The 17,503-nt window shown below is 51.3% G+C and overlaps 1 protein-coding gene and 1 pseudogene across 3 annotated transcripts; one reads left to right on the top strand and one right to left on the bottom strand.

The window, feature by feature from the left end:
• Window positions 1–113: 113 nt before the first annotated feature.
• Window positions 114–11,745, bottom strand: LOC144577578 (uncharacterized). 3 transcript variants are annotated; one of them, XR_013521756.1, is made up of 7 exons: window positions 10,876–11,745; window positions 8,812–8,909; window positions 5,651–8,084; window positions 4,214–4,416; window positions 3,341–3,450; window positions 3,018–3,134; window positions 114–1,133 (listed from the first exon to the last, which is right to left on the bottom strand). XR_013521756.1 is itself a non-coding variant. In XM_078336024.1 (5 exons), the coding sequence occupies exons 1-2, from the start codon at window positions 9,132–9,134 to the stop codon at window positions 8,024–8,026; spliced, it is 384 nt and encodes a 127-aa protein (XP_078192150.1). In that variant the 5' UTR covers window positions 9,135–10,062; the 3' UTR covers window positions 114–3,134; window positions 3,341–3,450; window positions 4,214–4,416; window positions 5,651–8,023. The 3 variants fall into 3 exon arrangements, 1 of the variants encoding a protein (XP_078192150.1); XR_013521755.1 differs by having other exon boundaries at window positions 114–3,134; XM_078336024.1 differs by lacking the exon at window positions 10,876–11,745 and having other exon boundaries at window positions 114–3,134; window positions 8,812–10,062.
• A 5,342-nt stretch (window positions 11,746–17,087) lies between these two features.
• On the top strand, window positions 17,088–17,184 carry LOC144577583 (small nucleolar RNA U13; annotated as a pseudogene).
• The last annotated feature ends 319 nt before the right edge of the window (window positions 17,185–17,503 follow it).

The following is a 17,503-nucleotide window of genomic DNA, read 5'->3' as shown; positions in this document are numbered from 1 at the left end:
CCAGTATTATAGGTTGTCGAGGCAGACAGATCATGATATCTGATGGTTGAGACTAGCCTGGACAACATGATTCACCCCGTCTAGACTGAAAAAAATTAGCTAGACATGTTGGCACTTACCTGTAATCCTATCTCCTCAGAAGACTGAGGAAGGGGAATTGCTGGAACCTGAAAGGAGAAGGTTTTAGTGAGCTGAGATAGCTTCATGGCGCTTCTACCTGGGCAGCAGAGCAAGATTGCATCTCAATAAAGAAAGAAAGAAATAAACAAACAGACTGACGCAAAGAGGGAGACCGAGGACCTTAACTGCAGACAATTCTTTATTGTTACCCTGTGTCTATAAATCTTATGAGATGCCTGTCGTCCCAGACGTTCTGTTTATGGATGTAGTAGCTGACCGTTCTGTATTTACATGGTCAGAACAATGAGTGCTTCTGCTTGATTCCCAGATTCTCCAAAATTCCCGTGGAGCCACACCACCTCCTGTCTTGGCACTTCAGGAGTACGATGCTCTTTCCTGAGAGGATTTGTTTGGTAGACCGTGACCTCGATTCCTGCCTCTAAGCCTAAGGCTAGCTGCTGAGAACAGCAGCCACCACCGTTTTGGTACTAGAACAGTGCTTTTTATAGTGCACTCATCGGTGGATGCTTTCATCACAACCTGGCCGTTTGGATGTTCGACTGATGCTTTATGCCGCAGAGTCCCTTAGACTCACCGACCTTTGCCGGAACTCAGTGGAGCTCAGATGTGTAGTGCTACCTTTTTTCTCTATGACTGGGAGTGCAAACCTGGTTGATGTGTTTATTTCCCATTTTTTACTTTAGAGGTTTTGTTTTGTGAGACGAGCTCTCACTCTGTCATGCAGCCGGGAGTGAAGTCATGGCTCACTGCAGCCTTGAGCTCCCAGGTTCGAGCCATCTCGCCTCAGCCTCACAAAGTGCTGGGAATACAACTGTGGCCTACTTTTGAGCTTTGAGTTATTTATGTATTATACAAATGAGTCTCTGGAGATGATTTCTTGGTCTGATAGGTGGTTTGTAAACATATTTCCCAATCTGTAGCTTATCTTTTCATCCTCCGAATTGAGTCTTTCACAGAGCAAACATGTGGTCTCCCTTGCAGATACTCGGCCCCTATAGCGGGAAAGCAGACACACACAGTACATAAATCAACATGTGGATGTGTCCATTGAGTAAGTGTCCGTTTGTGGTAAAGAGATCCTAGACAGATCAGTGCTGAGAGGTTATTTCATTCAGCAATAGTTGACCTGGGGATCATCTCTAATCTCATGCTTACTTTCTGTTACTCCGCTGTCTTCTGTTACTGCCGGTGGGAAAGCAATTGTCAACATATTCTTGCTTCTTTCCACCCTCCTCGGTAGCTTTTAGGACCTTTCCTTTGTCGTTTCTGCAACTGTGTTGAATGGGCCTAGGTACGGATGGATTTATTGTCTTGGGGATTGTGCCTCCTGACTCAAAGGATCCTGGGTCCTCTCTGTTTTTATTTTGGAATTTTTTTTTAAACAGACTCTCACTCTTTCACCAGGCTGGAGTGCAGTGGCAAGATCTTGGCTCCCTGCCACCTCCACCTTCTGGGTTCAAGCGTTTCTCCTGCCTCAGCCTTCTGAGTAGCTGGGATTAAAAGCACACACAACCACTCCTGGCTGATTTTTGTATTTTTAGTAGAGATGGGTTTTCACCGTGTTGGCCAGATTGCTCTCAAACTCCTGACCTTAGGTGGTCCGCTCATCTTAGCCTCCCAAGTGCCGGGATTCCATGGATGAGCCGCCACACCTGGCCTGTCATTTCTTTGAGACGAGTTGGATCATCTCATTTCATCCTCCCTTTGTTATATTTTCCGATTAAGTTTTAAATGTCTACGGATGGCAGCCACGAATTCTGGCATCTGTAGCCCTTGGAAGTCCACTCCTCTTGTTGATACTGACATTTATGCCCTTTTAGTGGGGCTCTGGCTGTGGCGATTGTATGCGGCGCTGGCTGAAGGATCTCAAGGTAGCTAGTGTCAGAACTCAATTAGAGGTCCGCCCTGGTAGTGGAGACGAATCCCCACACGTTTGCTCATACAAGTCATCTTCTGTGTGGATGATGATTTTTGAAGTAGGAGAGCAGAGGAAAAACGGGGGCTGAGCATTTTCCCTAAACGATAGTGGACATTCAAATCCCTCGTGAGGCTGGGCGTGGTGGCTCACGCCTGTCATCCAGCACTTTGGGAGGCCGAGGGAGGTGGATCACCAGAGGTCAGAAATTCATGACCGGCCTGGACAACTTAGAAAAACATCATCTCTACAAAAATACCTGCCGGTATTTTTGGGAGGCTGAGGGAGGAGTATTGCTTGAATCTGGGAGGTGAAAGTTTCAGTGAGGTGAGATTGTGCCACTGCACTCCAGCCTGGGTAGATCATAAATAACACATATAATTAACTCACAGTTCTATAGGCTGTACAAGCACAGCTCCGGCATCTGCTTGCCTTCTGGTGAGGCCTTGGGAAGCTTACGATCGTGGCAGAAATGGGAGTGTGTGCAAAGAGAGAGAGGAGAGGCAAGGCTCTTTATAAACAAACTGCTCTCAGTTGAACAAATAGAGCAAGAACTCACACTTCACCAAACGCAGGATGCTAAACCATCCATGAGGGATGCACACCCTCTAACAATAGTGAGATTTGGAGGAGACACACATCCAGGCTGTATCAGGCCTTAAATGATTTGTTTTGACTCTTAGCCCGCCAGATGGGACACTTTACCGCACTGTGGAGGAGGGTCAGGGACACGAAGCTGCAGGCACAGAGGTGGATATAGGTGGCTGCCAGAGTGCAGGCAGGCTGGAGCTCCCGGGTGCCACAGGAGTCCTGCACACAAAGGCTAAGGAATGGTGCAGGCTCCATCTGAAATCAGAGCCCCCCAGTCACTGTCTCTAGCCTAGGCCTCTGCTCCATGCCAATCCCCAGGGTAGATTGGGGAAAGAGCTTGCTGTGCTCCAGGGCACAGGCTCACACTCACCACCCGGAAGCAGTTCCCCAAGCTGGATGAGGGGTCCTGGAAGAAGGCCTGGCGGGCGGGGCTCTGTTCTGGGCAGCTCGGCTCAAGCTTCTCGGTGGCCCTGCAGTCACCATCCACCTGGTGGGACAGATGCAAGACTCATGCATGCAGCTGAACCATGTGGCTCCCCCACATACATTGGCCTTAGCGGGAGACTCCACCCAACCCTGGGTCTGCAAAGACCACTGCAGAGCCGGCAGGCCACCTGCCGCTCCTGGGACTCTGCAGCGAGCGGCCCTCGAGACACTCAGCCGGAGGGAAGAAAAGCAGGTGCACCTGCTCACCTGCCAGGCCGGGCTGAGCTCCTCCAGGCTGTGAGCCACAGAGCCGTCCGGCAACATCAGATCGGTGCCTGCTTCGTTGTCGCTGGTGTCCAGAAGGCCAGCGGATATGCCTGTGGGGAGGAGGAAAGATGAGGTGATCCTGAGAGCCCCTGATCCTCCCCCAGGGGTCCTGGATGAGAGATAAGCCTCATGCACAAGAAGGATTGGTAAAATCCCTCCAACCCAGACTCCCAGAGCTCTGGCCCCAAACCCTCATCAGAAGAAGGAGAGAAAGCACAGAGACTGAGGACAGCATGTGTCCCCCCATCCCCTCTCCACATCGTCAGCACGAGTGGCCAGAATCCAGGCCTGCCCTTTGTGTTCTTTGGCAGAGGGACCACAGAAAGGCCAACTCCACCTTGGAGCCATATATCCAAGGGATACGGGAAGAAAGCCTGGGCCTTGGTGCCAGCCTCTCAACCACAGTGGCTGCCTACAGCTCGGGGACCTGTTGCACTGGAAGCTGAGAATGGTGCATCCCGAACAGGATTTTGATGGTGGGGCCAACTCTGCCAGGGCCCAGATTAACCGTGGTGCCACAAGTGCACAGTGAGGCTGCAGAGGCCGGTGGCCACGTCACAGGACATGGAGACCCCGTCCTCACTGGCCGGCTCAATCCTGGGGACCTCCCTCCTTTTCATGGCAAAAGGCAGCTGGAGGTCTGGACGGCTATCCCGTGGCATGGAGGAGTTGTACAGCCTGTAGGCCTGTGGACCGGAGGAAGTGGGCAGGAGGGATGACCGACAGCCAGGGGACGAGCTTGAAAGTGCCATCCCCCAGGCAACCTGCCACAGGCATAGGTCTCCAGGGGAAGCTCGGGCCTCTCCTCCTCACCTAAAGGCTGGAGTAGATGAGGGTCACATGGTTCAGCTCCAAGGTCAGGGCCATGAGCCCCAAGCCTGTCCGACTCAGCATCCGTGAGAATGTGCTGTGAGCAAAGTCTTGGGACAGGAGGATGCTGCTGCACTGGACGCTGAGGTCCCACACCCGGCCGTCAAAAGTCACCACGTGCTGGGCCCCGGCAACCAGGGCCTGGTCTGGGGAGAAGCAGCCACAGAGGCACGCTGAGTGGAGCCAGCTCCACCCACCGCAATGGGAGCACGATGCCTTCTGGGTACCCCATTGCCTAGAGCCTTGGCTTAGCCTGCCCTGAGGCCAGGAGTCCCCCTCCCCTGGTGCGGCGGCCAGAGGCCCAGTGATCCCCCACCAGCTTCAGGATGATGTGAGCTGAAGGGCTATGGCCCGATTCAGCCCTAACAAGGAATGGAGTCCCCAGACCCGCTACAAAACTGCTGTGCTAAGTAACATAGCCTGGCTCAGAGGCCACATAGTCATCCTTCTGTTTACATCGGATGTCCAGAGCAGGCACAGCCATGGACACAGCAGCCAGACTGGTAGCTTTTAAAAACAATTGTGGTAAGACATGCACAACTCTGAATAAACTGGAAGCCACTGAATCGTGCACTTAAAATTCACACATCGGCCGGGCACGGTGGTGCTAAGCCATCCCAGCACTTTGCGAGGCTGGGGAAGGAGGATCACTTGAACCCAAGAGGTCAAGGGTGCGGGGAGCCGAAAGCGCACCGCTGCACTCCAACCATGACAACAGAGTGAGACCTAGTCTCAAAAAAAAAAAATTATACAAGTCATCCATTTAATCTCAAGGAAGCTGCTCAGGTGGGGAAAAAACATTGACCGTTTAAGTGGATGGCCAACGGCTCCCTCAAACATGACACTGGTGTCCTACAGACCAACCCTGTTCAGGGTAGGGAAGAGATGGCCTGTGAAGGAACAGGTCTGACCAGTCCAGCCAGTATAGCCCCTGAGCTGTGCCTTGGGGGTGTTCGTGCCCATGGTGGGAAAGCACCATCCGTCGTGCACAGCCAGACACCTGTTGGCCAGGGCCAGCATCCCAAAGGAGGCGCTACCAGCCCCGTGATCAGCTGTCAGAACTGAGGGGCACAGAGAAGCCCATGGTCACATGCATAGGACTTCAAGACCAGGCTGTTTTTTTTTTTTTTTTTTTACAAGATCAGTGTGCTGCTTAGATCTGACTACACCCACGCTTCTAGGGAGCCGTAGACTTCCATGTGAGTCGCACACAGATAAACCGCTACTTGCAAAGCTTGGGTAAGGTGGCTCCCCCACGGACATGAGGGGCTCCCTCGTGCATTAAGAACCGTACATGCTCCTTACCCACGTGAGTGAGCCATGTGGTTACCTGCATTTCACAGTAAAGGAAGCTGAGTCCACGGATGTTAGCAGACTCACCTGAGCCACAGGCAAGCTTCTCGGGAGCCCAGAGCTCATCGTCCCAGCACCGCCCTGGGCTGCACTGCTGGGCCAGGTCATATAATCTGGAGAAAATCAGGATGTGCAGCCTCAGCCCTAGTTCCATAGGACCTTGGGAAGTCCAATAGGCTCTGGGCCTAGCACGGTAATACCACAGGCCTCTGCAGGCTTCCCTGTGCCCCCACAGTCCCTCCCCCTGCATGGCCCTGCTGTTGTGCCCACGGGGTGGGGGGCTCCCAGGGAGGAGGGTGGCACAGCCCGGGGCAGGACTCATTCCTCCAGAAACCATGCAGCAGGTGGCATCTGAGCCGGTAGAACTCGGATGGCATGTTGGCCCTGGACAGGTGTCGGAGTGGCCACGGCAGCTTCTCCTCCATCAGGTAGCCAGTCCCCCACACCACATCGCCCCCAGGCAGCAGCGGCGTCACCACCACTGAGTAGTTCCTAGAGGGAACCCGCAGGACAAGCTGCTGAGCCGTTCTTTCTTTGGCTGCAGAGGGGGAGCTCACAGGTCTGCAGGAAGAGCTCTGCCATGGACAACATTGGGGTGCATCTTGGGGAGGGCTGTCCTTGTTCTAGAAAATCCCATAATGAGCTGGAGGAGCACAGAGGCTGGCATGACAGCGGAGGTGGTGGGTGACGCCGGGACAGAAACAAGCTGCCCTATTTTGATGACACAGATATCTTATGTCATGTCTGATCTGCCCCCTGGGTCTTGGGCAGCATGGGGACTCTGTGTGTGGATGCAAAAAATAGGAGCTGGAAGGTGTAGGAAATTGTTTTGTTTTTTTGAGACAGAATCTCATTCTGTTTCCCAAGCTCGAGTATAGTGGTGCGATCTCGATTCCCAGCTACCTCTGCCTCCTGGGTTTAAGTGATTCTCCTTTCTCAGCCTCCAGAGTAGCTGGAACTACATGCGCTCACTGCCATGCCTGACTGATTTTTAAATTTTTAGTAGAGTCAGTGTTTCACCATGTTGGCTACGCTGGTCTCGAACTCCCGACCTCAAGTGATCTGCCCAAAGTGCTGAGATTACAGGCATGAGCCAGTGTGCCTGACCGACAGGTCTAGGCAATTTCTACAGTTGAGGGGAGGACTGCAACTTTCTCAATATGTAGAGTAGGGTCAAGCCTGTGAGATCTGAATGATCGGGGAGATCTCGGCTCACGTGGGGGTGGAGTGGGAAGAGAAATATTGCACGCTCTGTTGTTGATGGGCCACTGAGGGGGACGGGCAAGTGGACTCGCTTACCTTTTAGGGAGCCCAGAGGCCCTGCACCTGGGGGCGGGAAGCAGCTTCGACACCCTAACTGCAATTTAAATCCATTTTTTGGTATCCCAACGAGATTCCACTCACCGGGTAGGCGAATAACCAGGCAGGTGATTGTTCAACCAAGCCAAAGCCCCGCCCTGGGAGCTCTTCCCTTCCTCAGCCTACATTCTGACCGCAAGGTGGCAGGAGCAGAAACTTGTATTACGTGGAGCCTTTTCCCCATGATGTGGGTCCGGTCCCTATTCTACAGCTGGGGAAACTGAGGCACACAGATCCGATGCAGAGACATCCCAGGAAGAGGCAGACCCGGAATCCAGATGCTCTGCAAGGCCACCGGCATGGAAGAAGGGGCGGCCCCCTTGCCTGTAGCCCGGTTCCTGGTGGGCATCATGGCTGTGAGGGAAAAGGATATTTGGTCCCCAGGCCCCTGCTCTAGACTGGGTTCCCCATTTCTATCCACCACCCCCGTGTTCTCAACACAGGGACAAAAGGGGCCTTTTGAAGTGAAAGGGTGATCACAGCCTTCGTAGGTCAGAGCAGAAGCCAGAGTCCTCCTCTCATCCCCTAGCCTTGGAACCTCCCAGTCGCATCAGCCCCACCACCTTGCTATTCAAACAGGACAGGCACGGTGGCTCATGCCCGTAATCCCAGCACCGAGTCTCTGGAGCCCAGGATTCTGAGACCAGCCTGGGTAATACAGTGAAATCCCACCTCTACTAAAGATACAAAAATTAGCTGGGTATGGTGGTGAATGCTTGTAATCCCAGCAACTTGGCAGGCTGAGGCAGGACAATCACTTGAATTTGAGAGAGGTTGCAGTGAGCTGAGATCACACCACGGCACTCCAGCCTGGGTGACGGAGAATGAGACTCCATCTCAAAAACAAACAGGCCAAGCACATCCCTCTCCCAGTCCTCTGTGCAGTGGAGCCCCCACCTGGAGCTCTCTTTCCACACTGGCCCCGTGGCTCTTGCTTGAACTGTACTTTCTCCTCAAAGCTGGCCATGGCCACACCATAGGATCCCCAGCTCACCATCTCACCAATGTTCCATCTCAAGCATTTGCCACCTAAGGTATGGCTCAGTGTTGGTAAACGATGAGCGGTGGGCCACACCCAGCCTTTAGCCGGCTTCTGCACAGCCTGCAAGAAATAAGGGCTTTTATGTGTTTAAAAGATTACATAACAGGTCGGGAGTAGTGGCTCATGCCTGTAATTACAACACTTTAGAAGGCCAAATGGGTTACATGACTGAAGGTCAGGAGTTTGAGACCAGCCTGGAGTGGCAAAACCCTGTCTACTAAAAACGCAAAAAATTAGCCAGGTGCGGTAGTGCACACACCTGTAGTCCCAGCAACCCGGAGGGCTGAGGCAGGAGAATCACTTGAACATAGGAGGCAGAGGTTGCAATGAGCTGAGATCCCACAACTGAGACACAGCAAGACTCCATTTAAAAAAAAAAAGATGATTACAAAGCAAAAGCAAGGAAATGTGACAGAGCAGAATGGCCTGCTTAAGAGGTGATTCTCGGGCTTTCTGCAGGGAGCTGTGCATACTCTGCTGTAGATGATTTCTTGGGCTTCGTGTCTGTCTCTGAGTAAAACTGAGCTTCCTGAAGGCAGGGGTCATCTTTGCCCACTGCACTCTTCCTCAGCAGCTCCTAAAATCCTGCCTGCACTGGGACTGTGCTCACGAGGTCTCTCTGGAGTGAGGAAGAAACCCCAGTTTCCTCTCCTGTGCAATAAGGAGTGAAGAAGCCTCTGTGTAGGGTGGTCAAAGTAGTCAGTGAGTCAGAGCATGTTGAAGGGTTCAGCACTGCAACTGATACGTGGCAGGAACGCTGGATGCGACACCCCAAACCCAGCGTTACCTGGCTGTGAGGCCATACAGGTCCAGCAGGGCTTTGCAGAGCCTCTTCAGTGCCCATGAGAACGTGGCCTCAGCCCAGGACAGCATCTGGTGGGCCACCTGGAAAGGGAGGGGACAGTGAGAGCTGTCTCGGTCATCCTCAACTGCCAGCCACATCTCATCCTTGCTCTCACTCACCAGCTCCAGGGTGCCTTTCATGGCCCCCAGGGTCAACCTGATAGGACTGGGACCCTGGTTGCCTGGCATCCCGGGCACCCAGGCCTGTAGCCACCACATGGCCTCCTCTGCCCACTCCCTCCACACCTCCTCCAGGGGCCGCAGCATCACTTCCAGGTAGGAGTCCTTCAGTGTGGCCAGGGGCCTTGCAACTGGCAGCCAACACCCACCATGAGGCCTCTGGGCAGCTCAGAGGCCCAGCCCAGGCCTCAAAGAGATAGGGCCTCTTCCTGGGATTAAGATGATGGCGGGAGTGGAGGAAAAGGAATAGAGCAGCAGGCACTGGAGATTGTGAGTGAGTTGTCACAGCAGACCCGAGCTGCCTCTGCATGGCCTGCTCATAGCTTGTCTGGGAACTTGGACTGGGGGAGGGTTCCCACCAATCCTAGGAGTAATACGAGGTGCTCTGCATCTGAACTGTTTGTACAAACGTGGCTTATTCGAGACCCCTGCTTGCCTCCTAGGAGTCTGACACTGTGCTCTGAGCCGAGCAGCACCTGCCAATTAGGCAGCCCCACCAAACACCCTGGGTGACATAGTGCTGGGACAGACAAGTGCGTCCCATGTGAAGGCACAGGGACTGGGAAACGATACTAGGTGCTGGCCGTGGTTCATCCTAGACTCTGCCCTGGCCCCCTTCCCTGTGCCAACACTCCTGCCTCCTCTCACTGTAGTCAATGACAGCTGTGAACAGCATAGTGTGCAGAGTCCTGAGCACTTTTTCAAATTCACTGCCCTGTGGGTGGCCATGGGACTCTGGCACAGCAGAGAGGATATGGAGGTGACATTCAACAGCCAGTCAGAGGGACGCCAACCCTGACATTGGGCAGGGTCTTAGCCCCAGATGGTGGAGAGGTCAGAAGTTCCTAGTCCTGCCAGGAGGGCAGTTGAAACCAGGCAGCCGCCACTATGACTGCCTAATTTTGGTATTTTATTAGAGATAGGCTTTCACCATGTTGGCCAGTCTGGTCTTGAATTCCTGACCTTGTGATCCGCCTGCCTCAGCCTCACAAAGTGCTGTAATTACAAGCGTGAGCCACTGTGACTGGCTTTTTTGTAAACTTATTATTTGTTTATTTTAGAGATAAGATCTCACTCTGTTGCCCAGGCTGGAGTACGGTGGCACATTCTTGACTCATTGCAACCTCTGCCTCCAGGGCTGAAGCAATCCTAGATGAATAGACATAAGACTGAAGCTGAAGTGCCAGCCCTGGATTCATTCCTATATGGCTATGCTATTGGAAGCAAGTTCATCTCTGGGGATGAGCTCAGGGTACTCAGATCGCCACTTGCCAGACTCAGGTACTCTCTCTGGACATCCCACCTGGCCGGGGCACCCGCCTTGTGACTGAAAGCCAGGATCTGTGTGCAGTGGAGTGTGCGGCCCGGCCCCGGCCTGTAGGCGCCGTCTGAGCCGCTCTCTGTCTGCAGCCTCTGGCCAGTGCTGCACTGGTGCACTGGCTGCTTTGCCTGAGCTGTGAGGATCGATCAAAGAACCCCTACCCTCCTCTGCCAGGCGGCCCTCCACCAGGGCTCCAAGAGGAGGAGGCCCAAGCCCAGCCTGGCCTCTGCCGTGTTCTCCCAGCCCTGTGGTCTGCTTCGCCCGTCACTCCATTAAAACCTGTCCGTGGGGAGGTCTTAAGAGATGAATGAATGTCCCCTAAACAGACACACTTTTTTTTCTTTTTTTCCTAATGAGCAGCTACTAAGTCCTACTCAGAGCCCACAGAATGACTGATGGAAAATCCTGTGGTGACAGCGTATTTTAGCTCACAGAGCCACAGCCACAGGAACCGGGGAAGGCCCTGCCACCTCCACCTTCCCCGCAGCCAGGCATGCAGTGCCTTACCCGGGAGGCCATACCGGATCCTCAGGGAGTCGGTCCGCAGCCAGCCCCGCTGCTGCAGCAGGCCAAGGGCATGCAGCCCTGACAGTCCTGACACGAACAGCTTGGCATCCGGGGCAGCCACTCATCATCCAGCCTCCTTCCTTTCCATCGGTGCTGCAGGGATAGAGAGCAGGCAAATGAAAGGGTCAGCCCCCAGGGACCGACACCCCCAGCCCCGGGCAAAAAAAGGACTCGGGAATACCCCAGGGTCCTTGGGATTGGGGGATCCTTGAAGAGTCAACACCTGGGCCCTGCACAACAGCCCACAGACAGGCCTGATCGTGGCTCGCTGCAGCCTTGACCTCCAAGACTCAATCGATCCTTTCACCTCACCCTCCCAAGTAGCTGGTACTACAGACATGTGCCACCACCTTGGCTAACTTGTGTGTGTGTGCATGTGCATGTATATATACACACCACTTTTTTTTCTGTAGAAACAGGGGTCTCAGTATGTTTCCAAGGCTGGTCTTGAACTCCGGGGCTCAAGCAATTCTCTTGCCTTGGCTTCCCAAAATTCTGGCATTATAGGTGTGGGGCACTGTGCTTGGACCAAGGATAAAGTAGAATGAGGCCGGCCAGAGTGAGTCATTCCTGTAATTCCAGCACTTTGGAAGGCCAAGGCAGGCAGATTTCCTGAGGTCAGGAGTTTCAGACTAGCCAGGCCGACATAGTAAGACACCGCCTCTACAAAAATACAAATAAATAAATAAATAAATAACCAAGTATGGCAGGAGGCACCTGTAATCCCAGCTACTTGGGAGGCTGAGGCAGGAGAACCGCTTGAACCCAGGATGCAGAGGCTGCGGTGAGCCAAGATTGCACCATTGCATCCAGTCCGAGCAACACTGTGAGATTCTGTCTCAAAAAAAAAAAAAAAAAAAAAAAAAAAAAAAAAAAGTAGAATGAAACAAAATCAAATAGGACAGATGACAAAAGAATTAACTACACATCATGGGTCGTTAAATAAATTTCACCTTCTGAAGCTTCTGCGTCTGCAACACTGAAGGTCATCCAGAACAGACAGGTGGAAATGGGCCAGCTGTTATGACTCCCAAACACCCACGTGAGGTGGTCAACAGCCACCGCTCCGAGTGCCCCCAGCCCCGGCTCCTGTCCTTACCTTAGAATCTTTCAGAAAACATAAGCGGCACACCCTGGTGTCACCGCCCTGGCTCTGGCACAGTGCCAGCATCTGCTAAGCCTGTGTGTGTGTTTTAAATGCCCCGTGTATTTTAGGCCAATGTTTTACATATGTTTCTTATTGTGGGTGAGAATAAGAACAACCCAAAATCTGCTATTTTATGGTTTGTGGGGACAGCTGGAGGTTGTGGGAAGTTCTGGGGGCTCACACTGAGCCTGAGTCTGTCCTTAGATGGGATGTTGATATTGAGAAACTGAAGTGATGAAGATCATCAGGAGGCATTTGGCCCACACCCTAGCCTGGTCATGGAGGAGACAGGACACAGGGAGTTGCATCTCCTACCTGTCACATGGGCCTGCTCACTCAGCAGATGGCTCAGTGATGTGGAGAGGCCAGCTTGCTGCCCACCTGCTGTGTGAGGTTCCCTGTAAAGATGACGGGGCTGCCCCCATCACCAGTTTCATCTCCAGCTGTGCCTAAAACCACTCAGCCTTGCCGACCATGGGTGACAGCAGGTCTCTCTAGCCCTGAAAACGCCTTGGTGTCATCTGAAATGACAGGCTTGGACAGCAAGCCCAGCCATGATTACACAAGCTGGAACCAGAGAGAGGGCAGGAGATAGCCAAGCTAATGGCTTTCTATGCCGATTCTTCCGCAATTTTTAATTTTTCTTGAGACGGAGTCTCACTCTGTCACCCAGGCTGGAATGCAGTGGCAGGATCCAGGTACATTGCAATTTTCGCCTCCCGGGTTCAAATGATTCTCCTGCATCAGCCGTTCAAGTAGCTGGGATGACAGACGCACACCACAGTGCCCAGCTAATTTTTGTATTTTTAGTAGAGACGGGGTTTTACCATGTTGGCGAGGCTGATCTCAAACTCCTGAGCCCAAGTGATCCGCCCACCTTGGCCACACAAAGTGCTGAGATTACAGGTGTGAACCACTATGCCCAGGCCTTCCCCAATTTTTTAAACTCCGGATTTCTCAAAATTAGAAACCTGTGTTATAAACACAGAGGACTCCTCTTCTCTCCTTGACAACCCCCTCATTGGATCCATCAGGAACTCAGTCCACCGTCGCTATGGAATGTGACTAGAGTCAACCTCATCTGCCACCTACGCTGCACACCAGCTCCAGCCCTGGTTATTGAATCTGTCTGACTGCAACATCCTCCTGGCTCTTCCAGCTCCCATCCCGCCACTGACAACGGATCTCCACTTGCAGACCAGACACGTCCGATGATGGCATATAGCGTTTTTTACTGTACAATCCAAGGTCCTTGAGGCCCGTGAAGCCAGAATTTTGTTGGTCACTGGTGCAGACATTGGCAGGCGGGCCACAGGAACAGCTCACTACACTCCAAGGCTCCACATGAGAGATCCTCTAGGAAAGCCACGAGCAACTACAAATGCCGCGTTTGATGGCCCTGCCAACCTGCAGACACACCTCACACACCCCTCTGATAGCCACTAGCTAGTCAGTTCACCCAAAAGATGTCAAAACAATACTAGCTATTATCAGACCGTCACTACTTAATGCTGTATTTCCCTGATCCCCACCGACGTATGTGCAGATGTGTGTGGACGAATGTGTATGCATCTGCGTACGGATTTATCTGTACATGGATGTGTGTAGATGTGTATGTATACAGCTATACCAAAATACACAGATAGGTGTGTATGAATGTGTGGCTATGGATTGTGTGTACAGCGATGTGTACATGAAGGTGTCTATATGTAGACATGTGTATGAATGTGTGGGTGTACAGACGTGTGTGTGGATGTAAAGACATGTATATATATGGATGTGCGTATATGAATGTATGTGTACAGATATGTCTACATGTGGATGTAGATGCTTGCAGCTCTTCCTGCTGACAGGCACCTCCTAGCGCTGGCTTTCTCCAGTATGTATCAGAAGCTGTGCGGTGGTGTCAGAGCTTCCTCAGGGTGCGGGTGAACTGGGTGAGCACAGAATTTCTCTCCCAAACCACGACGTTTTGCAGTTAAAGGCAACGCTAGTCACAAATGCGTCAGGTCAGCAGGCATAAACTGGGGCTCTGCAGGCAACCCAGGACACAACCCCCACACACCAGGGTAGGGGGTGCCAAACAGAACGCTTCCAACATCAACCTTTAATCCCACAAACTCTAAGGTTGAACACGAGCCTCGAACCCCTGGGCCCAGGGATTCGAGGTTGAACCCAAGCTCTGGCACTTTGTATTCATGAGCTCATCTGCCTCAGTTTCCTCATCTTAAATGGGGTTACAAAGAGGACTTGAAGAACAGACTTCCTCTCTGCTGGAACAGGCTCCAGAAAGTTGGAGTGCTGGCTGTTACTGTAATTTTGATGAGTCTGGGGCAGATGGAAGTAGAATTTCTCCAAAGGCAAATAAACATTTCGAGGCTTCAGGCAGCTCTATAGAGAGTGGCAGGAAGGTCTCAGGGGAGGTACGGGCAATCTGTGCTTGCATATGTAGCAAATAACAAGACGTTCAAGGGCCCCTGGGAGTTCTGGAAATGAGGCAGGAGTCTCAGCCATCAGACAGGTGGGGCTGTAGGAGGACGACGGCTCTCCCCTGACATGAGTCTTCACCCAGATTGATGGCACAGGTGGAAGTGGAGAGAGTATTTATGCAGCAAGACATCCAGCTCGGCTTCAGATGCTATACTCCAGGCCCCAGAGAAGACACTGAAAACTGAGTCAGAATCGGTGATCCTATGCTGAACGTGCCCAGTGGTCATGCCTGGCGAGATCAAGTCTAAAGCTGCTATTTGTACCTGGCTGGAGTGCGGCGGCACGATCTCGACTCGCTGCAACATCCGCTTTCCAGATTCAAACAATTCGCATGCCTCAGCCTCCTGCGAAGCTGGGCCTACAGGCGTGCACCACCACGCTCACGTAAGTTTTGTATTTTGGGTAGAGGCAGGGTTTCACCTTCCTGGCCAGCCTGGGCCCAAATTCCTAACTTCATGTGATCCTTCCGCCTTGCCTCACAACATTCGTACACTTTTTGAAGTCACTGATCTGCCTGAAAAGGGGATAGAGTTTTAAATCTCCCTGGGATGGAGGAGGCAGACACAAAATTTCAACACAAGGACAAGAGCTTCAAGTGACTAAGTTCTATCCAGGTACCTTTTGGTAAGATCTCTTGAAAAGCACCTACAGAGATGAAAACGAGCCTGAACAATATAGTAAGACCCATCTCCACTAAAAAGAAAATAAAAATATAGAAAGGCATGGGGGCACACGTTTTAGTCTCTGCTACTTGGGAGGCTGAGGAAAGAGGATCGCTTGGGCACAGGGGTTCAAGGCTGCAGTGAATTAGGATTATGCCATTAAATAGAAGACCCTGTAAAAGAAAGAGAAAAGTGGGGGAGAGAAAAAAGAGGAGGATGAGAGGGGGAAAGGGAAGAAAAAAAGTAGGAAGAGGGAATAGTGAGAGGGAAAGAAAGAAAAGAAAAAAAAGAAAGAAAATAGAAAAGAAATGAGAAAAACATATAAACCTTCTGGCCAGGAAATTCCACTGTTAAAAATTTACTCTGTGAGAGAATGGTGTTCTCGACAGAATATTTTTAACAGAAAACCTGGGAAAAACTCAAGAGCACTTCATTATGAAACTAGCTGAATACATTCCATTCCATGGACTATTACATGGTCATTTGCACTACACGGGAGATGCTGATTTTATTAGGTACATATATTAACTCCACGTGCTGATTGTGTGCATAGATCATCTCGGAAAAGAATCACCAAAGGAACCGTAACAGTGGTTGGCTTCGAGGAGGGGTGGGAGAGCGGCTTTAAGGCTGCACCAACACCAACCGATAGAACTTTTTGCAATAAAAACCATATTTCCGGGCCATCTGCAGCTGTGGAGCACTTGAAATGTGGCCCACGCAGCCAAAGAACCAAATCTTTCATTTTCTTAAATGTTAATGTATTTATATATTTTTTTCTTTTTTGAGATGGAGTCTCGCTCCGTTGCCCAGGCTGAAGTGAAGTTGCATGATCTTGGCTAACCGCAACCTCTGTCCCCCAGGTTCAAGCACTTCTTTTACCTCAGCTTCCAAAGTAGATAGGGTTATATGGGCTCACCGCCGCATCCGGTTGCTTTTTGTGTTTTTAGTATAGATGGGGTTTCACCATGTTGGTCAGCCTGCTCTCAAACTCCTGACCTCAGGTGAGCCACTCGACTCGGCCTCCTAAAATGCTGGGATTACAGGCATGAGCCACCATATCCAGCCTCACGTAGATTTACTTAAACACATATGCCATGAGCTTCCATATGGGAGACTCGGTTCTATACTCTTTCATAGTTTTTGAACATTGAATCATTTAAATGCATGGCCTATTTTTTTGAGTTGTAGCACTTAATAGAATAGTATTTAGATTGTATTAATCTAAATAAAATCTACCATAGAATTTACATTGTACCAGTGAATGCTGATATATAAAAAAATTGCCAAGGTGTGTGTGTTTGTGTTCATGTGCACGTTTATATGTATGTATATTTCACTTTTTTTGAGTTAGTCTCACTCTGCCACCCAGTCTAGAGTGCGGTAGTATGAACCCGGCTCACTGCAACCTCTGCCTCTAGGGTTCAAGTGGTTCTCCTGCCTAAGCTTCCCGAGTAACTGGGATTACAGGTACACACCACCACATCCAGCTCATTTTTGTATTTTTAGTAGAGAAGGCGTTACACCATGTGGGCCAGGCTGGTCTTGAACTCCTGATCTCAAGAGATCCACCTGCCTTGGCCTCCCAAAGTACTGAGGATTACAGGCATGAGCCAGCATGCACATATAAAAAGGTGTGTTTTTTGAGACAAATGAACAATGTACAAACAAAAAATAGGGAACAGCTGGGGGTGGTGGCGCATTCCTATAATCCTAGCTCTTTGGGAGGCTGAGGTGGGAAGATCGCTGGAATCCAGGAGGTTAAGGCTGCAGTGACCCATGATTGCACCACTGCCCTCCAGCATGAGTATTGCAGCAAGACCCTGCCTCAAGAAAAACTAAAATTTTAAAAAATCAAAACCTAAGCATGACAATTGGGTTATCAGGCTATTTTATGATATGTGCCATTCTCAGAACTTGTTACGGCATCATCACATCACTCATCCGACACCAAAATTAAAAAATAAAACCCAGAGACTCAAACTAAAAATATTTGCAAATCTATAGTGTTATGCGTTGTGCTCTGTCTCCCCGAAAGATGCTGAAGCCCTACGCCGCAGGGTCTGTGGATGCGACCTTATTTGGAAATAGCCTCTTCACATGTGATCGACCTAAGCTGAGGTAATGAGGGTGAATCCTAATCCAGTGTGCCTGGTGTCCTTATAAAAAGGGGATGTGTGGACAAAGACACCTACAAAGGGAAGACGGTTTCAAGACAGAGACAGAAGACCACCTGCAAGCCAAGGAACTCTGGAGGCTCTGAGAATCC

Source organism: Callithrix jacchus, chromosome 8, assembly GCF_049354715.1.
Source record: "Callithrix jacchus isolate 240 chromosome 8, calJac240_pri, whole genome shotgun sequence".
Classification (NCBI taxonomy): Eukaryota; Metazoa; Chordata; class Mammalia; order Primates; family Cebidae; genus Callithrix; species Callithrix jacchus.
Note: the sequence above shows the minus strand (reverse complement) of the source record. Positions and strands in the feature narration are given on the sequence as shown.

Coding starts and splice junctions, on each gene's coding strand:
- LOC144577578 (XM_078336024.1), bottom strand. CDS start 9,134: ATGCTGCGGCCCCTGGAGGAGGTGTGGAGGGAGTGGGCAGAGGAGGCC. Junction 8,085..8,811: donor CTGTATGGCCTCACAGCCAG/GTAACGCTGGGT, acceptor TATTTCTTGCAG/GCTGTGCAGAAGCCGGCTAA.